The 22,330-nt window shown below is 33.4% G+C and overlaps 1 protein-coding gene across 2 annotated transcripts in view; it reads left to right on the plus strand.

The window, feature by feature from the left end:
- SYCP1 (synaptonemal complex protein 1) overlaps positions 1-21,931 on the plus strand; it is a 183,178-nt gene extending 161,247 nt beyond the window's left edge. For both annotated transcript variants that reach the window (XM_060086663.1, XM_060086670.1), the window contains 5 exons: positions 2,727-2,786; positions 6,244-6,423; positions 13,535-13,678; positions 21,595-21,684; positions 21,794-21,931. In XM_060086663.1, coding sequence (XP_059942646.1) covers positions 2,727-2,786; positions 6,244-6,423; positions 13,535-13,678; positions 21,595-21,684; positions 21,794-21,931 — 612 coding nt within the window. The remainder of the gene's footprint in view (positions 1-2,726; positions 2,787-6,243; positions 6,424-13,534; positions 13,679-21,594; positions 21,685-21,793) is intronic.
- The last annotated feature ends 399 nt before the right edge of the window (positions 21,932-22,330 follow it).

The following is a 22,330-nucleotide window of genomic DNA, read 5'->3' on the forward strand; positions in this document are numbered from 1 at the left end:
TAATTCTATTATTAATTTTTGAGGAACCACCATACAGTCTTCTGTAGCAACTGTACCATTTTACATTTCCGCCAATAGTGTGCAAGGGTTCCGATTTCTCTGCATCCTTGCCAACAAACACTTATTTTCTATTATTTTGATAGTGGTCATCCTCCTAAGGAGTGTGAGTGATAGCTCATTGTAGTTTTGATTTGCATTTCTCTTGTAATTAGTGATGTTGGGCATCTTTTCATACGCTTGTTGGCCATTTGTATATCCTCTTTGGAGAATTGTCTATTCATGTCCTTTGCCCATTTAAAAATTATTTGGGTTTTTTTTTTGGTTTAGTTGTGTGAGTTCCTTACATATTCTGGATATTAACCCTTATCAATATGATATATATTTTAATCATGCTTTTGTCATTTTATTTTATATCACATATTAATATTTATTTTATTGTCTTTTTCTCTAAACTTTATGTGTGTGTATTTTTGGTTGATTTGGGAGGTGTATATAGTTTTTTAAATTATTTTACTCGTTACCTTTATATTTTTAAACAGTATATCTAATACTTTCTCCTACTGCCTATTCTTTTGCGTATACAATTTTTATGTTTTATTATTTTACATTATCAGGATTAATAAAAACACATATTCTGTTTTGTAATCACAATTTCATTATTTAAGTTGAGCTCATGTTTTGTATGAAACTTTTTCTTAGTTTCCAATTTTGATCCTAGTCAATATGCCAATCCCGATTTTGACCTATTTTACATACCAGTTGGTATGAAGAAATTGTTACTGAATGACAGTCTTAGCTTCCACTTAAAATAGGTTGGCTTTGTGAGACTGTACTAAATCACCTTTCCTATATATTTCATCTCTTGATGGTGCCTTAATCTCTGCCTAGTGAGATGTGGTATTTTGTATATTTGTTTACATTCTTGATATGGAAGGAGAGTTCTAAAGTCTTCCAATTGGTCCTTCCAAATATAAAAATCTCTCACTCTGTAGTCAGAACGAATATGGGGATTTTGCCACTTATTGAGTTCATCTATTCAGCTGTATACTCAGGATCTAAAGAAATGACCACAGGATAGGTTTATGGTTCCATGGGCTCACCATGAGGTGGACTTGGATTAAGTGCTATTTATCACTTGACCCCAGTACACCAGCATTCAAACTAGTGAAAAAATAATAACGTTATGGGTTACAAGAATTGGTGTTAGCTAATAGTCAATAATGTCCAATTACCCATAAGTCTTAGTATTTCAGTGCACATGGTAGTAGGAAGGATTCAGTATGGATTTGTGATATTATTGCAAAATCCTTCCACAATAGTACCAGGCTTTTGTTTAATTTAGAGGGTTCTAGTTTTGTAAATTTATTCAGGTCTGAAATTTGGGCACAGGGCTATCATATTTTACTCCTGTGCCTCAAGTCAATCCTCTCTTTGCCAGACCATATTACAGGCATTTTTTAGTTACTCAGATTAAATAGGTACCTTAGTGGACTGCCTATCACTTTGGTCTTAGGGAACTCATGATTAATTAGACACTACCAAAGATACACCTTTGTATATGAGCTAATTCACACCTTGGAAACCCATGTTGTATTAGAACAGACTGTACGAAGATCTCTGGAGAAGCAAAAGTCAGAGTTGTAGAGAAAGTGCAGTTTTGGGAGGTGCTTTCTCCCTTCCATCCTCTAGAAGCCAAGATATGTATTCTGAGAATCAGTGTAATTTAGCTAGTATAGAGGGTATACTTTATCCTAGAAGACAGCATTTCATCCCCATAGAGTAGACACCAGTTGTGATAACTGAAGATCAACTATTGGTAGTTGATAGGATGCATAATAAGGGCAGTGACTACTGTTACATCAGCTTATTGCCAGCTTCTTTCATGGTGAAGTGTGTTCTCTGGTTAGGAGCAGCACTTTAGGAGAGATACCATGGTGTACACAGACATTCAGTGAGTGCAGGTATTGGCATAGGCATCATGGGCAGGCAAGGCAAGTTTGCCTAAAGTTGTGCTTATTGAAACTTTTTCTTCTCTGAGACCTTTAAGGCTCCTTGGAGCTGTAACCATTCTGTTTTCCAGATGATTGTCATATTAAAGGCATTGCACATATTCTTTTCTCTAGGCCAGGGTTAATTTTTCTTTTTTTCCCACTGAATACACATGCCCTAATCTCCAGCAAAATGTATTATTTCCTGGAGTACTAGAGAAATGATGTATTATTTTGTAAGTATTTTATACTTTTTTGGTACTTTCTTTTTCTCTCTCATACCTGTTTATCTCAAGTTGAAAATTGATTATTCAGTGTCCAACTGAATTGCTTTTCTCCATACACAGAGAAAAAGGGAATTCTGCCTCTAAAGGCTCACAATATTTTGGATCTCTTTGCAGCTCTTTACAGTTAGTTACTTGTATATACCCTTACTTTATAAGATGATCCATCCACTTCATTTTACAAATGAGAAAGCTGAGATTCAGCGTTTTAAAGGACTTAACGAGTCCACAGATAACTGCTGGAGACAGATCAGAAATTTTTAAAAAGATAATCAAAATCAAATAACATACCTTTGTAGAAAGGAACTAATTTGTTTTTCTTTTCATTATTTTATAAGATTTAGAAGGCAGTATTCTTTGTTAATACTTCTTAGGAAAGATTTGATAATAGGAACATTAATTTTTTATAATAGTAATGACTTCATTGTATGTACTTGATATTCATTTTTAACAGGCAAACCTCAAAAGAGAGGCAAAAGAAAACACAGTTACTCTCAAAGAAAAAAAAGACAAGGTAAGAGTTTTATATAACTCTCATAGATTTCTTTATAACCATTTCACTTTCTAACATCTACTTAGTAAATTTTTTTGTTCATAAATGGGAAAATAACATCAAAAATATATCACACAGAAGATGTGGTACATATATACAATGGAATATTAGCCATTAAAGAGAACAAAATAATGCCATTTGCTGGAACTTGGATGGACCTAGAGATTATCATGCTAAGTGAGGTTAAGTCAGACAGAGAAAGACAAATATCATATGATATTTCTTATATGTGGAATTTACAAATGAACTTATCTAAAAAACAGAAATAGAGTTACAGATGTAGAAAATAAACTTATGGTTACCAGGGGGTAAGGATGGGAGAGGGATAAATTGGAAGATTGGGATTGACGTATACCCACTACTATATAAAAATACATAACTAATAAGGACCTATGGTATAGCACAAGGAACTCTATTCAATACTCTGTAATGGCCTATATGGGAAAAGAATCTAAAAAAGACTGGATATGTGTATATGTATAACAGATTCACTTTGCTGTACCCCTGAAACTAATACAACATTGTAAGTCAACTATACCCCAATAAAAATTAAATATATATATATATATATCACACAATTTCATTTTCAAAATTGTTTCTATTTATTAATTCAAAAGCATTAGCTAAAAAATTTCAAAGCATTTGTCATTTGGAAATTTAGAGATTTTATTATTTTATAGTTTTTATTATAGCATTAAATTAGTTAGGTACTTCTGTGTTTCTTGAGAAATTTCCAACATTGGGGGGAAATATTTCAATTAAAAATTCTAAAGCTCATGTTTAGATTGTGTTTAATTTTGAGGTTTGAGAGGGCTAAATAAATGACATCTTGCTCTCTTAAGTCTAAGCCAACTGAGAAAGGCAGTGAAAATCAACATAATATCTTTATTATTGACAAATAATATTGGACAGTGTGGCTTATATTTGAAGGCAACAGGATTTCTTAATCCTGAAATCCTAAATTAAACAAGTTTATCTACTCTATCACAGGTAGAGCTAGACTGGGACAAGTGTACCTACTTGAATAGCTTGCTCTTGTAAAATGTATGGCATAGAGTAGAATGTGTACTTCTTTTGGTACCCAAGAGGAGGAGTAAGGAAGGGGCTGAACTATGTCCCCCGTTACTCCTTCCATATTCAACAATCCCATTAAGTCATTGCTGTTTCCCTAAGGAAGCAGAGAGAAGTTAAGAATGTTCCCTGTACATAGAAGGAAGCATCAGGTATGAGAAAAGGAGGTTATATTCAGCTTCTAATCCAGTTGGTAATATAGAATTATTACAGAAGAGTTTTATTGCAAATTTTAGTTAAAATGATTAAATATTCCTTATACACAGTGATGTAGTCTCCTAAGTCCCCACAGAAGTTGCTTTAACTATAAGCTGAATGTAACAGTATATTGTTTGTCTTGTTTGTTTGTATATTGTTTGTATATGTTTGTTTAACATAAGAGTATGTTGTTTGTCTATACCAAACAGCAATGTTCAGTTTTTTTGGTATAGACAGTGCTATAATTTTGTTACATTTGGGTTCAAAGAGAAGAAAGAAAGAAATACTGCACCTGTGAGTGAATATTAGATGCTTCATATGTCCGGACACTGTGATAGACATTTGAAAACATTATATATGGAGAAATTATTGTTATATTAAAATTAGCCAGGAGGGTTAGATATAGTCTAAGCGAAGTGTCTGATGAAGATAATAAATTGGTTAAACTCCAATATTTATTTCTAAATATAGAATGTGTTCATATTATGAAAGTATATATCACATTCTTATGGAGTTGTTTTGATTCATGTATAATTCCAGTAATATATGTCTATTATTTATATATGTTATCAAGTAGATTAGTTAATTCCCTATATTTTGTCTCGGTGTCTAGATATATATATATATAGCAAATAATGAGAAAATGATAAAAGAAATGAAAAGATTTAATAGGCTTTTGTGTGCTATGCTTTATTCCAACAATATTGAAGTATCACAAGCCTTATATATAATAATCATTAGGTTTATCAAACAGTTCTGAGGTTGGGAACGTTACTTCTTCATGCTTCAGTTTTATCACCTAGGGATAATAATAGTACCTTTTTCCTAAAGTTGTTATGAAGATTAAATGAGAATATTATCTCATTTAATGCTTTGTGAAGCATTTAAAATAGTGCTTGGCACATAGGAAATGCCGAATAAATGTTTGTTTAAAAAGAACAACAGAGAAAATCATGAATGTTCTGTATATATGCATCATTGGAAATGTAATATTCAGAAAAGAATGTAACTTGTAGGAAAGTATATACATTTTCATGATGTATTACAAAGAGGGTTATTTCAGTAGTCTAGAATGCTGGTGCATTTTATTTTAGGCTACCAGGGAAATGTTAGATTCCAAGATATGACCACAGGGTGGTGTAGTTGCTATTCTCAGTCCTTTTGGGTAAGAAAAATTTGTCCATGAAAGCAGTTACATTTTGGAGATTTTGAAGATGACTCCTGATGAGTCCAGAGAGCAGAAGAAAATTTGCTTTCATTAAAATTGTGTTATCAGCTATGATATAGAAATATTTATGGAAAAGGATATAGAAATGCAACTCTGTGGAAAAAATGCTGCCAAAATTCATACCTATTGGAAAAAGGATAATGAAGTGAGATCACTAAAACTGGGCAAGAAACCTTCAAATTACCTCATTTAGCTCCTTTTTAAAAATTTATATTTTATTTTCTAATTGAGGTATAGTTTCCTTACAGTATTATATAAGTTTCAGGTATACAACATAGAGATTCACAATTTTTAAAGGTTATACTCCATTTATAGTTATTATAAAATATAGGGTATATTCTCTGTGCTGTACAATATATCCTTGTAGCTTATTTATTTTATACATAGTAGTTTGTGCCTTCTAATCAGCTACCTTTACCTTGCCCTGAAAATTTTCCTGAAAATTTCTCTAGTTCTTTACTTTCATAATTTTTCTTCTCTATTTTTTTTTTGGAGGGGAATGAAGCTGGTGGATAGGAAAAGCTGATATTTTTATAGGTGATAGAGGAAATATGGAAGCATAAAAGAGAATGCCCTTTGGCTGTTAGCTATTGGAATGAACCTCAGATTAAGATTATTTTGCCACCAGGAATAGAGATTTTTCTCTGGAGAATTCTCAACTTTTGGTCAAATAGGGAGTTGAGATGTCTTACTTGTTTTCATAGCAGCTCTGTGAAGGCAAAGAGGGGCAGATACCATTTTCATCTTAAATGGGAAAATAAAGTGACAAAGAAGATAAGTGAAATTTATTCAAAGTTATCTAATCAATACTAAATTTGGGGGTAAATTCTAGTTTATTTCAGTGATATTTCTTCTAGTTGGTGTACTTTAATTAAAATGACATTTAATGATGACTTTATTCACTTCTGTTGTTCAATATAGAAAACACAGACATCTTTATTGGAAACACCTGAAACTAGCTGTTGGAAACTTGATTCTAAAGCAGCTCCTTCACAAAATATATCTGGAAAATTCCCATCAGCTGATTACGGCAAATCAAAAGATATTAGAGACTGTCTGTGGACATCTGCCAAAAATACTTTATCTACACCATTACCAAAGGTTTGTTGCTAAACTTTCTAAGAAAGTAGTAATTTTTTTAATAAAAAATAAGTCTCTGTTATCACATACCATATATCTGGTATCACACACATAGACATGAAACCATTTTCTTTAAAGTTTCAATTATTTGTTATACCAGCATGAAATGGTTTCATTTTTTTAATCTATCAATGTTCACAACTAATGACATCTTGGGCAAATTTTATCACTTTCTGGCATTCACCAGTACATAGGTCCCTGATGTACAAAATCTGGTTTTGACTTGCATTTTCCAGTATGACCTCAGTTACCTCCCTTTGCTGTTTACTCCTCATCATCTTGCTGCTGGAGTCTTTTACTTAGCAGTCAGCCCTGTGGAGCAGGTGCCACTAACAAGGTGGCTCATTTCTAGCTAGCTTCGACATGTCCACTTAATCCATGGGGAATTCATTCAACCTTTCAATGCTAAATGGTGGTGCATAATGCTCTACTTCTGACTCCCCCTTTCCCGCTCTCTGCCATCTATCTTTCTCTAATTTCTTTTTCCTTTGCTCAGGCAGACACAAAGACAGATAAACAAATTTTCTGCCTAGGTTTATATCCACTTAGGGAATGAGATGCCAGTCTCCCCTTCTTATAAGGCTGCTTTTTAAAGTTATATCCTCACTTGTCTTGGGAGTCGCGGGGATGAGTATTTCAACCTGTCTTTACCCCCTAAGTGGAAATTTTGTGCTTTAACCTCCCAGTTTCCTTAAAATAACTTGGAATAAGAGAGGTATTTGGTGATTGTTAGGCCTGTTCTACCACCTTTTAATAAGCCTTAGAGAAGGAGCTGGCCTTAATTATAGGTAGCTTTCTTTAGAATATGTGTTACTGGCACTTTCCCCCAGCTTTGTGCTTTAGTTGACAATTCCAGAGCAAAAGAAAGAGTTCCACTCATATCCTGTTATATATACAATATTATGCACCTCGTGAAATTTATGAAAATTAGTAAAGTACATAGCTTAGCAAGGCTTTAAAAAAAGATATGTTGTTTTTATTTTATTTTTATTGTATTTTTTAAAAAGGAATAGTTTTTTTAGCAAGCCTTTTATATAAAATTATTTTGTTTTATTTACTATTCTGTTATTCAAAATATGAAATGATCTCTGTTGAAGAATGACCTTACTTAAAAAAACTTTTTATTGAAATATATGCAAGAAAAATACACAGATCATAATTATACAACTTGATGAATCTTTACACACCAAACTTAACCTTATTACTAGCACTCAGATTAAAAGAGACTATTACTATCACTTCAGAAGAGTTGATTGTTTCCCCTTCCAGTCACTAGCCCTTCCTCCAAGGCCAACTGCTGTCCCAAATTCTAGTATTAGATGTACCTGTTTTTGCATTTTCTATAATTAGAATCATATTCTTTTTGTTTTGACATTTTCTATTTAACATTATGTTTATGAGATTCATCCACATTGTTGCTTGAAGTTGCTTTATTTTTATTTGGTATTTCATGGTGTGACTGTACCACAGCTTATTCATCTCTTGTAATGTTAATGGACATTTGGTTAGCTTCCAGAGTGGGCTTTTATGAATAGCATTGCTATAAAAATGTATTGCTTGACATGTACGCATCTTGGTTGGGTATGTCCATAGAAGTGAAATCGCTGGGTTACAGGGTTATGCATAATACATTCCATGTTAACAGATACAGCCTGAGCTGTTTTTACTCTGATACAAAATGTGTGTGTGTGTGTTTTCCCACATCAGCCAATTCTCCAGTTCTCCAGACACCAACTAGGTGTCCTGAAATTTGATTCAATTCTGACACTGTAGTTAATGTAGTTAATGTAGGCCCCACAGGTTAAGGGCTCAGTCCCACAAGGGTTCCATTTTAGACACCGTCCTGGTTTGCCACTTGTACTACTGACCAACTGGCTATAAAATGGGGGTTCCCACAACCCCCTTCTCAGGTTTAATAATTTGCTAGAATGACTCACAGAACTCAGGAAATTACTTTACTTGCTATTACCAGTTTTTATAAAGGATACAATTTGGGAACAGCCAAATAGAAAAAATGCATAGGGCACAAGGTATGGGGAAAGGGGCACAGAAGCTTCCATGCCTCTCCGGGAGTGCCACCCTCCCAACACCTCCATGTGTCTACCAATCTGGAAGCTCTCTGAACCTCATTGTTTAGGGGTTTTATGGAGGTTTCATTACATGGCATGATTTGTTAAATCACTGGCCATTGGTGATTAACTCAGTCTTTAACCCATCTCCCCTCCTAGGAGTTCAGGGGGTGGGGTGAAAGGTTCCAAACTTCTAATCATGCCTTAGTCTTCCTGGCAACCAGCCACCATCCTGAAGCTATCATCCTGAAGCACCCCCTACCACCAGTTATTTCATTAGCATAAACTCAGGTAAGTTGAAAGGAGCTCATTATGAATAACAAAAAACTCTCCTATCAACATCAGTGGGGACAAAGACCAAATATTATACCAAAAGATGCCTCCTGTCAACCCTGTCGCTCAGGAAATTACAAGGGTTTTAGAAGTTGTGTCAGGAACCAAGGACAAAGACCAAATATATATATATATATCTTATTGTATCACACTGCCAATCATATTTTTAAAAAATTATTTTACCAATTTATTGTACCAAATTATTGTACATTCTGGCTACCAGTGAATGAGAGTTCTGATTGCTGCGCATCCTTGTCACCACATGGTATTTTTCATCTTTTTGATTTTAGCTATTCTGGTGGTGTGGTGACCTTACTTTTTATTTCAAATGAAGTTTTATTTTGCAATTAATTTTAGATCTATAGAAAAGTTACAAAGGTAATACAGAGAATCCCTTTATATTCCTCACCCGGTTTTCACCATTGTTAACATCTTACATTACCATGTACATTTGTCAAAACTAAGAATCATTCATTGGTACATTACTATTAACTAGACTTCAGACTTGATTTGGATTTCACAGTTTTTCCGTTAATGTCCTCTTTCTCTTCCAGGATCCAACTCAGGGTACTATACTGTATTTAATTGTCATGTCTTCATCATATTTTTGTGTGTGTGTGTGCTGTACACGGGCCTCTCACTGTTGTGGCCTCTCCCGTTGCGGAGCACAGGCTCCTGACGCGCAGGCCTAGCGGCCATGGCTCACGGGCCCAGCCGCTCCGTGGCATGTGGGATCTTCCTGGACCAGGGCACGAACCTGTGTCCCCTGCATTGGCAGGCGGACTCTCAACCACTGTGCCACCAGGGAAGCCCTTATAATTTTTAATGTAGACATTTACAGCTATGAACTTCTTTCTAAGCACTGATTTCACTGTATCCCATAAGTCTGTTGTATTTTCCTTTTCATTCTCTCAAAGTACTTTCTAATTTCCCTTGTGATTTATTTTTTGACCCATTGGTTATTTAGGAATACATTGTATTTCCAAATTTGTGATTTTGCTAAGTATCCATCTAGCTGGTTTATAGTGTTGTTCAAGTATTATATTTCCTTACTGATCTTATGTCTGGTTGTTCTTTTCATTATTGAAAGTGGGGGTATGGAAGTCTCCTACTATTACTGTTGAATTATCTAATTTTCCCAGTTTTTGGTTCATGTGTTGGGGGCTATATTGTTAGCTGCATGTATACTTAATACCAATTATCTTTTCTTGATGGATTGACTCTTTTACCTTTATAAAATGTTCCTTTTTGTCACTAGTAATCTTTTTTTTAAGTATATTTTATCTGATATTAGCTCTTTTTGTTTACTATTTGCATGGTATATCTTTTATCACCCTTTTACTGCCAACCTATTCATGTTATGGAATCTAAATTGTGTCTTTTGTGGACATAATATAGTTGGATCATGCTTTTTTCCATCATTGATTCTGACAATCTCTGCATTTTGATTGGAATGTTTAATCGACTTATATTTAATGTAATTACTAATAATGTAGAACTTAGGTTCACCATTTTGTTCTTTGTTTTCTATATGTCTTATGTCTTTTTATTCCTGGATCTTTCCATTACTGTCTTATTTTGTGTTAAATAAGTATTACCTAGTATACCACTTTAATCCTTTTGGTTTTTACTATACTGTTGGAATAATTTGCTTAGTGATTAGCTGAAAAGTACAATTAACACCTTAACTTAAACTTAGTTTGAATTAATGTCAGTGTAATTTCAATGGTATATAAAAACTTTGCCCCAATGTATCTTTGTTCCCTCTTTCTCTTTTGTGCTATCATTGTCACATAAGTCACATATTTATGCATTTTAAGCCCATTGATACAGTATTATTGCTTTATATATCTGTGTCTAAAATCAGATAGGAAAAACAGAGTTATAAACAAAAATATATTTATACTACCTTTTCTGATTACCTATGCAGTGTCCTTTTCTGGTGCTCTTTATTTCTTCATATGAATTTGAGTCTTGTGTTCTTTCATTTCAGCCTGAAGGACTGCCTTTAGTATTTCTTGTGGGGAAGGTCTGCTTGTGACAAATTCTCTCAATTTTTGTTTATCTAGGAATATCTTAATTTCTCCTTCATTTTTGAAGGACAGTTTTGCTGGATATAGAATTATTTGGTAATGGTTCCTTTTAGCATTTGGATATGTCAACCTTTTATGGACTCCCTTGTTTCTGATGAGAAATCAGCTGTTAATATTATTGAAGATACCTTGGATATGGTGAGTGCCTTGTCTCTTGCTACTTTCAAGTTTCTCTTTGTTTTTTGACATTTTGGTTATGATGTGTCTAGGTGTTGATCTCTTTGATTTTATCTTCCTTGGAGCTTGTTGAGCGTCTTGGATGTACAGATTAATGGTTACATCAAATGGTTACATTTGATGGTTACATTAATGGTTACATTTAGGAGGTTTTCAGTCATTATTTTTTCAAATATTATTTCTGCCCTTTCTCTCTCTGCTCTCATTCTTTTTTTATTTTTATATTTATTTTTGGGGGGCTGTGCCACATGGCTTGCAGGATCTTAGTTCCACAACCAGGGATTGAACCCAGCCCACTTGCACTGGAAGTACAGAGTCCTAACTATTGGACCACCAGGGAATTCCCTCTGCTCTCATTCCCATTATGTGTATGTTGGTACGGTTGATGGTGTCCCACAGGTCCCTGAGGCTCTTTTCATTTTTCTTTTTTCTTCTTTCTGTTACTCAGATTGGATAATATCAGTTGAACTATCTTCAGGTTCATGGATTCTCTCCTCTACCTGCTCAAATCTGAGGTTGAGCCTCTTTAGTGATTTTTCATTTCAGTTATTGTACTTTTCAACTCCAGAATTTCTATTTGGTTCTTTTAAAAATAATTTCTATCCATCTATTGATGTTCCATTTGGTTTGACGTTGTCTTTATACTTTCCTTTAGTTCTTTGGACATGGTTTTTTCTTTTACTATAATATGACTATAATATGACTATAAGATTACTATAATATGTTCACTTTGAACATGTTTAAAATAGTGGGTTTAAAGTCTTTGTCTAGGAAGTCCAATAACTAGGTTTCCTTAGGGATAGTTTCTGTTGATTGCTTCCTCACACATGTATGGGCCATTATTTCTTATTTGCACAGCTTATAATTTTCTCTTGAAATCTGAACATTAAAAATAATGTAAGTGACAAATCTGGAAATCAGATTCTCCCTTTCTCCTCAAGGTTTGTTGTTTCTGCTTGTCATAGTTTTTATTGTTTGTTTAGTGATTTTTCTAAATTAATTCTGTAAAGTTTGTATTCTTTGAGTGCCACTAAAGTCTCTACTAGTTAGCTTAATGTTCGGCTAATGTTTTAATAACGATTTCCTTAAATACCCGGATCAATAAATCTCACAATCTTTGCCAAAGGACTATAAGTTAGTGTTAAGGCATGCTTTCAACACTCAGCCAGGCAGTAGAAAACTCTGCCTTTGCCTTCAGTTTCTGCTTTTGCAGACCCTCAAGATGAGCCACAGGTAAGAGCTTAGGGCCTTCTCATGTCTTTCCTGTGCTTACAGCCCTGTGTGAGCATGGCTTTCTGTATTTCCAGGAATATATCAGGGTTTTTCAAAGCCCCTATGGACATCTTATTTCCTAGCTGTCCTTTTAAGGTTTTTGGTTAGTCTGTCATTCACCCAACTGTTAATCATTGCCTCAGGGAGCTGCAAAGTTAAAACACTTGTCTTTAATTGTTTTTGACAAATATTATTCCCTACCCTACACACATCAAAGAGAAAGCTTTTTTTTTTTTCTAACTGAGTGAGCTCTGAGTTGGGTCCAATACCGGCAGTCCTGTAAATGAAATCATCCAGAGAACCACTAGGCAGGTCAAATAATGACAACTCTTCGGGAATAAAACTTTGAAAGAGCTCCCAGTTCTGTTTTGATGTGTCCAGTGGCTGCCAGCCTGGACCAGGAATGTTGGCTGTTACTTTTTAAGGGTACTGTAGAGCTAGACAGCAGGGGATGAGATGAGGAAAAGTTAAGATACTGCTAATTTTGTTCTTCTTACAGAAGTTCAGCCATTAACAACAATAATAAAAAACTCTCCAGGTTGTTGCAAGCTTTTTGTTAATTTCCATAGTTCTAAACAAGCTGATTCTGACCACCTTTACCAGCATTTTTGTTGCTTTGTGGAAGAGCATATTTTTGGAGCTCCTTATTCTGCCATTTTTGCTAATATCAGTGCCCTTACTTTTTAAAGATACTTTTTAAAAATTATAAAACTTACATATTACATATTACAGGGTAATATGGAATACTAAACATTGACTAATGGAATTACTTTGTCAACAAAACATAAGCAAACTTTTTGTCAAATAAATCAGTAGTATTTTTATGGAGTGAGAAAAGCTTTCAGGCCTTAGGCCTTAATCATTGTTAGAAAAATTAAAGTCTCAAGATTGTTGACTGCTGAAGCTGGAGTGCCTCTTTACTCTCTCTTTCTGTATCTCTGCCCATCCCTCTCTTTCTCCCTCTCTTTTTCAAAAACTTCTGAATTAAATTCTTATCCAAAATTTCTACTTCATATACATGCCAATAATAATGGAGAGTTATTATTGATTGCTAAAACCTCAACTTGCCTTTATTAGTAATATATGTTTTATTTGATGGGATAACATATTGTTTTTCTTTTTGAATAGGCATATACTGTGAGGACACCAACAAAACTAAAAATTCAGCAAAGAGAAAACAAGAATGTACCCACTGAAGAAAGTAGTAAAAAGAGAAAAATGGTCTTTGAGTTTGATATTAATTCGGATAGTTCAGAAACTACTGATCTTTTGGTAAAATTATTACAAATAATCAGCATTTATTATTTGTTTACATTATTATATTTCTACATTATTTCTTGATGTATATGTATAATATATATGCATAGTATCTATTATTGCAATACTGAAAAAAAGTAGAACTCTACTATAACACAGAACCCTCTACTTATGCAGCATTTTAAAGAAATTAGGGTTAAAAAAATCTCCCTAAACTTCAGAAAACATGACATTTTGAAATACTTGATATAACATAGTTGTCATATGAGAGGACTAACCCTCTTGTTTTCCAGAAGAGTGTTATTTCTTTTCCTTTTTTTTTTTTAAAGAAAGGCTAGGTGAATATCTTTAATCATTGCTGCAGCCAAATTTGTTATTCAAGACCCCTCTTGATTTTGCATTTTATACATGTTCTTTTATTTTATACCACTTATTGGTTGAAATCTATATCAAGGTATTGGTTGAAAACTATAACATTTCTATGATTCTTAATGGGTTAATGTGTTAAAGGTGACATGTTTAAGGAGTATAGTTCCCCTAGCAGTTTGTATCACCAATTACTCCCTACTATGAGTATATTAACACATATCAGTATTTTCTTAAAGCATAATAATGATTTATTGAGAGTAATTAAACTTATACTCATTTAATTTAAAACGAGATAAACCTTATTACACGAAATGGAGCAATTTACCAAAGATTCTTAATTACAAAATTCCAGTTAAAGTCATTTGTTTCATTATTCCAACTCATAGCTATGAGATCCTTCAAGCTTTTATACTGCTTTGGGATCCTCTACTTTCATTTGTTCTGGAATAATGAGTAGCTGAAGTCTTAAAATTGTAATTATTGAAGTTAACTTATAGAAAATCCCTACTCTAGTATCTCTTTGTGTTGTAGATAATGATTAGCATTTTAATGATTAAAATGTGAACCAAGCACTATTGTAAAGACTTTACACAGTTTACTTCAGTTATTTCTTGAAACAATCTCATGCTTTAGAAGAAGAGACAGGGTTGTTATTCTCATTTTACAGATGAGGAAACTGAGTCACACTGTTACGTTGCCTAAGGTCACATAACTAGTAAGGCATGGAGCCAAAATTTGAACACCAACAGTCTAGCTCCATAGCCTATGTATGTCATTGTACATAATAACCGCCAGTTCAAACTGAAGTCCAGATATTAAAAGAATGTAATGAGAATTATTAGAAAGAGCATAAGCTATGGAATTAGATATTCCAGGGCTAGAATTCATACTGTTTTTCTAGTAGTGTGAATTTAGGCTAGTTTCTTAGCTTATCTGAGATTCGGAATGACTCATGATTTCATTTCATTTTTAAAAGGAGCATCACAACTCTGTAACACAATAAACATACTACAGTATTTTATTTATTTTTATTTTATTTATTACAGTTCAAACTAGTCTAAAGACATTTCATAGTGGGCTTTATTTGTTATAATTATCACTTGAAGTTAGTTATTTTTGTAATTTTCTTAGCTGTTGCATTTAAATTTTGATGAACATTCAAATTATAAAAAGTAAGATTTTAAAATGTATTGTCTAGAATGACCTTAGAGAAGATAGTGGAGTAGGAAGTGCCAGGAACCCATTTCTCCACCTAGACAACAATGGTAATGGCAGAAACTGTCTGAAGTAATTTTTTTTGGAACTCTAAAGACTATTTGAATGCTTGTAACTTCCAGAGGGAAACTTGGCTAGTAAGTTGTGGTTAATTTTGGTCAATTTCAGCCTTAAAAGTGGTAATGGCTACCTATCACCCAACCCATAACCATGTGGTAGGGCCATGCTCATGTCTTGCTGGAACCAGGGTGAACAATAAGACCTTGTCCTCCGAAGATCAAGGTTCAGTGTTCTGACTGCTGATTCTGATCACTGAGGTACAGGTACAGATTCTGGCTGCCATTGTTTCAAACCTCACTGGCTGAAGTGTCTTCCAGAAGAACAAACTGCACTTTTATCTCTCTCTTTTTTTCCCTCTTTGGAGAGCCAGATGTTCAAGCATTAGAACATTCAAAATCAATCACATTTACAGGGCATTTAGAAAGCCATGCCCAGGGAAAGACACAGGCTCAGAAAAAAAACCAGGAAGATCTCAAGTTTTCACCACAGGCTTATCCAATGCACAGAGACATTTTTAATAGTAAAACAAAAAGCAAAACAAATCTAAATAAATAAACAGTAAACCCTGGGGAAGGGGAAGAATCTCATTTGCAGATGTATCAAATTATAAGATTAAAGTGGCTAGTTTTCAACAGCAATAACAATAAAATCACAAGGCATATGAAGAAAAGGAAAGTATAGCCTATCAAATGAACAAAACAAATCAGCAGAAAATGTCCATGAGGAAGCTCAGTTATTGGACTTACTAGACAAAGACTTTAAAAACAACCATCTTAAAGACGTTCAAAGAGCTAAAGGAAGACATAGACAAAAACAGAAAAAATGTATGAATAAAATGAGAATAGCAATAAAGAGAGAGAAATTATAAAAGGAACCAAGAAGAAATCTTGGAATTGACAGTACAGTAATTGAAATGAAAAGTGTATTAGAGGGATTCAAAAGCAGGTATAAGTAAGCAGAAGAAAGAATTGGTAAACTTGAAGATAGGACAATAAACTATTGAGTATAAGCACAGAAAAAAAGGAATGAAGAAAAGTGAACAGAGCCTCAGAAACTTATGGGACACCATCAAAAAATCAATATATGAATTGTGGGAGTCCCAGAAAGAGAAGAGAGAAAGGGGAAGAAAGAATGTTTGAAGAAATGGCTGAAAACTTTTCAGATTTTGATGAAGTAAATGAATCTACAAATCCAAGAAGCTCAATGAATTCTAAGTGGATAGATTCAAATAGACTCACATCAAAACACATTATAATCAAACTGTTGAAAGACAGAATCTTTTTTTTTTAATACACAATATATTTGTTCCCCGGTGCTATACAGTAGGTCCTTGTTTGTTATCCTTTTTAAATATAGCAGTATGTACATGTCAATAGGAGACTCCCTAACTATCCCTTCCCTCCATCCTTCCCCACCTAGTAAACATAAGTTCATTCAAAAGACAGAGAGAATCTTGAAAGCAGCAAGAGAGAATCAACTCATCATATATGTTACCCTCAATAAGATTATCAGCTGATTTTTCATTGGAAACCTTGGAACCAGAAGTCAGTAGATTTACATATTCAAACTGCTGAAAGACAAACATTGTCAGCTAAGCATTTGCTATCTGGCAAAACTGTCCTTCAGAAATGTAGTGAAATTAAGACATTCCCAGATAAACAAAAGCTGAGGGAGTTGTCACTAGACATTCTCTTCGAGAAATGATGAACGGAGTTGTTCAGGTTGAAATGAAAGTATGCTAGATGAAGAAATAAAAGATCTCTGATAAAGTTAAATACATAGGAAATTATAAAAGCTGAAATGATTGTAATTTTGGTTTCTAACTTCACTTTTTATTCTCTACATAATTTAAAAGACAAATGCTTAATTAATCTATGTTGTTGCGCACACAATATATAAAGATGTAATTTTTGACATCAGTAACAGAAGGAGAATGGAGCTGTATAAGAGCAGTTTGTGTAGGCTATTGAAGTGAAGTTGGTATAAATTCAAATTAGGTTACTATAATGTTTGGTCATTAAATGTAATCCCCATGGTAACCACAAAAATTATCTATAGAATACACACAAAAGGAAATGGGAAGGAAATCAAAGCATTTTACTACCAAAAAAGTCACCTAAACACAAAAGAAGAGAGTAATGGAGGAAATGAGTGACCAAAAACAAACAAACAAAACACCTATAAAGCATATAGAAAATGAATATCAAAGGCAAAAGTTAGTCTCCCCTTATCAGTAGTTACTTAAATGTAAACAGATTATATACTCCAGTAAACAAAAAGAGACTCATGTCAGCTTTAAAAAAAATAAATAAATAAAAATAAATAAATTGGTTAAATGTGAAAGGATGGAAAAAGATGTGCAAATAGTAACCAAAAAGGAGGTGGGATGGCTATACTAATATCTGACAAAATAGACTTTAAATCAAAAAGTACAAGAAACAAATAAGGACATTATATGTTAATAAAAGATTCAATTCAGTGGGAAGTTATGAGAGTTTTAATCATTTACACATCTAATAACAAACCCTTAAAATATATGAAGTAAAGCTAATACAAAGAGATGAAGTTAGAAATCAATAAGAGAAGGAAAATTAGAAAATTCACAAACTTGTGGAAATTAACACACTTCTAACCAACCAATGGATCAGAGAAGAAATCACAAGGGAAATTTGACTTAGAGATGTATGAAAATGAAAAACACAATACACCAAAACTTATGTAAGACAGAAAAAACAGTGCTCTAAGGGAAATGTAATAGCTGTAAATTCCTACATTGAAAAAGAAAGAAATCAATAAACTAACTTTATACCTTAAGGAACTAGAAAAAGAAGATCAAACTAAACGCAAAGCTGACAGAGGAAGGAAATAATAAGGTTAGAGTGGAGATAAACAAATTAGAGAAAAGGAAACAACAGGAAATCAATCAAGCCAAAACTTGTTTCTTTGAAAAGATCAGTTAAATTGACAAACCTTTAGCTAGACTGACAAAGAAAAGCAAATACCTAAAGTCAGAAATATAATTGGAGATGTTATTACCAACATTTTAGAGGTAGAGAATACTGTGAATAATTATATGCCAACAAATTAGATAACCTAGAAGAAATATACAAATAGAAAAACTACTTGAAATACACAAATTACCTAAATCTGCTCAAGAAGAAACAGAAAACCTCATCAGAGCTGAGTTAGTAATCCAAAACTCCCAACAAAGAAAAGTCCTCAACCAGATAGCTTTATCGATGGATTCTACCAAATATTTAAAGACTTAACACCAATCCTTCTCAAAATCTTCCAAAAAATTGAAGGGAGAACACTTTGTAACTCATTCAATAAGGCCAGCATTACCAAAGCCAGATGAAGACATCACAAGAAAGGAAAATTGTAGACCATTATTCTTTCTGAACGTAGATGCAAAAATCCTCAACAAAATATTAGCAAATCAAATCCAACAGCATAGTAAGAGGATCATTTACCATGACCAAAGAGACTTATCCAAGAAATGCCAGAGTGGTTCAATATAAGAAAATCAATATAATACACCACATTAATAGAACAAAGGAAAAGAATTCCAAATGATCGTCTCAATTGACATGATAAAAACTCATAAAGCTAGGACAGAGGGAAAATTCCTCAACATGATAAAGGGTATGAATGAAAACCAAAGCTAACATCATACTCAATGGTGAAAGACTGAAAGCTTTCCCCCTAAGATTAAGAATAAGGCAAGGATGCCTACTTTCACCAATGTTAGTCAGCATTGTACTGGAAGTTCTAGCCATGGCTTTTAACTATTAGACAAATACAAAAAACAAAAATAAAAGGCATGCAAATGAAAAAAGAGGTAAAACTGCCTCTGATTTGCAGGTGACATGATCATATCTATACATGGAAAATCACAAAGCCTAAACAAGAAATCTTCTAGACCTAATAGATAAATTCAGCAATGTTGAAGGGTATAAGATCAACATATGAAAAGCAGTTATGTTTCTATACACCAACAATGAATAATCTAAAAAGGAAATTAAGAAAACAATTTTATTTACTATACCATTAAAAAGAATTAAATACTTAAGAACAAATCTAGCCAAGAAAGTAAAATACTCATACACTGAAAATTACAAAACATTGCTGAAAGACTTAAAGAAAAAAAATTCTGTGTTCATGGATCGGAAGACTTAACATTGTTAAGATGTCAATACTACCAAAAGCAGTGTACATATTTAACATGTTCCCTATCAAATTTCCAACAGCTTTTTTGGCAGAAATGGAAAATTCGATACATTTATACAGATTTGCAAGGGGCCCCAGAAAGCTAAAGCAATCTTGAAAAAGAAAGACAACATTGGAGGACTCACAGTTCCTGACTTTGAAACTTATTACAAAGCTAGTAATTGAAATAGTATAGTACCAGCATAAAGACAAATATATACACCAATGTAATAAAAAACAGAGCCCAGAAATAAATCTTCACATATATAATCAATTAAGTTTTGACAAGAGTGCCAAGATCATTCAATGGGGAAAGGACGGTTTTTTCAGCAAATGGTACTAGGAAATCTGGGTGTCCACATGCAAGAGAATGAAGCTGGACTCTTACCTTACGTCATATACAAAAATTGACTCAGAATGAATCAAAGACCTAATTGTAAGGAATAAAACTATGAAACTCTTAGAAGAACATTGGGAAAATCTTCATGACATTGAATGGCAAGGACTTCATGGATATGATGACACCAAAGCACAGGCACAAAAGAGAAAAAAAAATAGGTAAATTGGACCTCATCAAAATTAAGAACTTAAATGCATCAAAGGACTCTATTAAGAAAGTGAAAAGGTTAAAGATTGGGAGAAAATATTTGCAAATCATATATCTGACAAGAAATTAATATCCAGAATACATAAGGAACTCCTGTAACTCAATGACACAAAACAAGCCAGTTGAAAAATGGGCAAAGGACTTGACCAGACATTTCTCCAAAGGAGATATACAAGTGCCCAATAAGCACATAAAAGATGAATGCTACAGAGTTATAAGGACAGACAAGTTTTTGTTGTTTTAAATTAGGTTAATTTATTCTTTTTATATAGGCAGCCATTAATGAACATCCAGTTACCATGCAGTAAGCAAAATTTTAATGATAGTTTACAATATGATTTTTAAAATAATTTCTCTTTTCTAAGTTGGTCAGTTGGTGCATACTGATTTGAGTGTATCTGAAAAGCCAGCTCTTTGTGACTAAGTGAATTCTGCTGAAATCTTAGAATTCATGAAAATGGCTGAATACTTTCATCCATGAAGCTTCTGAAATTTGTGTTAAGTGTGACTTTAATGAGCAGGTAAAGATAATGTGAACTGATTGCTTACCTGACTAAATTTATGTAGCATATTCATTAAGGAAATGGATTCTGGAGCCAGCCTACCTGGATTTGAATCCTGGCTCCACCTCTTACTAGCTGTATAGTCTTGGGCAAGTTACTTAATATTTGTGTGTCTCAGTTCTTCACCTTTAAAGTGGGGATAATAATAGTATTTGTGTGTCATAAAAATATTGTGAGGATTAAAACTAATTAAAATATGCAAAGTGCTTAAAGTAGTGCCTGACATAAAGAAAATACTGAATAAATGTTAGTTATTATTATTTGGGAAAATATTCATAAATTGATAATTGACAACATTTATAATTTTTTTTTTTTTTTTTTTCTTTTTGCGGTATGTGGGCCTCTCACTGTTGTGGCCTCTCCCGTTGCGGAGCACAGGCTCCGGATGCGCAGGCCCAGCCGCTCCGCGGCATATGGGATCCTCCCAGACCGGGGCACGAACCCGTATCCCCTGCATCGGCAGGCGGACTCTCAACCACTGCGCCACCAGGGAGGCCCAACATTTATAATTTTTATAGGATTATGAATGCTTATTATAAGGCCTAAGTGTATTTAAATAAGTAGGTTGGGGAGAAGGGGTGGGGAAAGTGATAGTATGAAGACTCTGAAACTGAAATAGAAATCAGTAGAAAAACACTATTCATACACATCTTGTATTCCACATAACCTTTTAGGTATATAGTTAATAGAATCAAAATCTAGGTCCTTGTTTGACAGATTGTCATTTTCTTCTTTCTTCAGTCTTTTTTATTTTTTTTCCTCTTCTTTTCCTTTCTCCTCTCTCCTCTTTTATTCTCCCTCCTTGTACTCCTCCATCTCCTTCTCATATGTGGGATGTAGACAAAAATTTAATAATATAATATTAACGGTGGCAGCCTCCAAATTATATTTTTATATTTCTCTTTAAGAGCATGATTTCAGAGGAAGAGACATTGACAAAACTACACATGAAGAATAATCCACCAATTTCTCAATTTTGTGTCAGAACACCAAAAAAGGTAGTTTTAAAATTTTATTTCAGAAAGCAAATTTCAAAAGCTGGATTTAATTCTTTTTTTTTCTTTTTTTAAATTAAACATATTATGATTTTATTTATTTTCTATTCAGACTCCTTCATCTCTAACAACCCCTGGATGTACACGGAAGCTTGGAGCTATGAGGAAAATGCAGGAGGACCGTTGGGCTGTAATTGCTAAAATGGATAGGAAACAAAAACTAAAGGAAGCAGAAAAGCTATTTGTTTAATTTCAGAAAATCAGTGTGATTAAGGAGCCTAAATAACAGCAAATTTATAGTTAATTTTTTTATTCTTATTTTCTACAGAGCCAAACATTTTCTGAAATTGAGACTTTTTTTGATATTTTCATAAATAATTTGTTTCTTTATATTTTAATATTTTGGCCTAAATGGAAGATAACCACATGTTACTTAAAAACTTGTAATTCTATTCAGATAATTAGATGATTATATTTTGGTTTTACCTTTTCTTGTATTCATGAAAGCTGTTTTGTCTAAGTTTTCACACCTGTAAAGTTGTCTGTTGAACACTAGGAACACATTACTGAGATTTACTATTTATTCTTTACTATTAAAATATTTTAGATGCAAATACTTCTCATTGATTCTGTGAGGTCATCTGAACAG

Source organism: Mesoplodon densirostris, chromosome 2, assembly GCF_025265405.1.
Source record: "Mesoplodon densirostris isolate mMesDen1 chromosome 2, mMesDen1 primary haplotype, whole genome shotgun sequence".
NCBI classification, from domain to species: domain Eukaryota; kingdom Metazoa; phylum Chordata; class Mammalia; order Artiodactyla; family Ziphiidae; genus Mesoplodon; species Mesoplodon densirostris.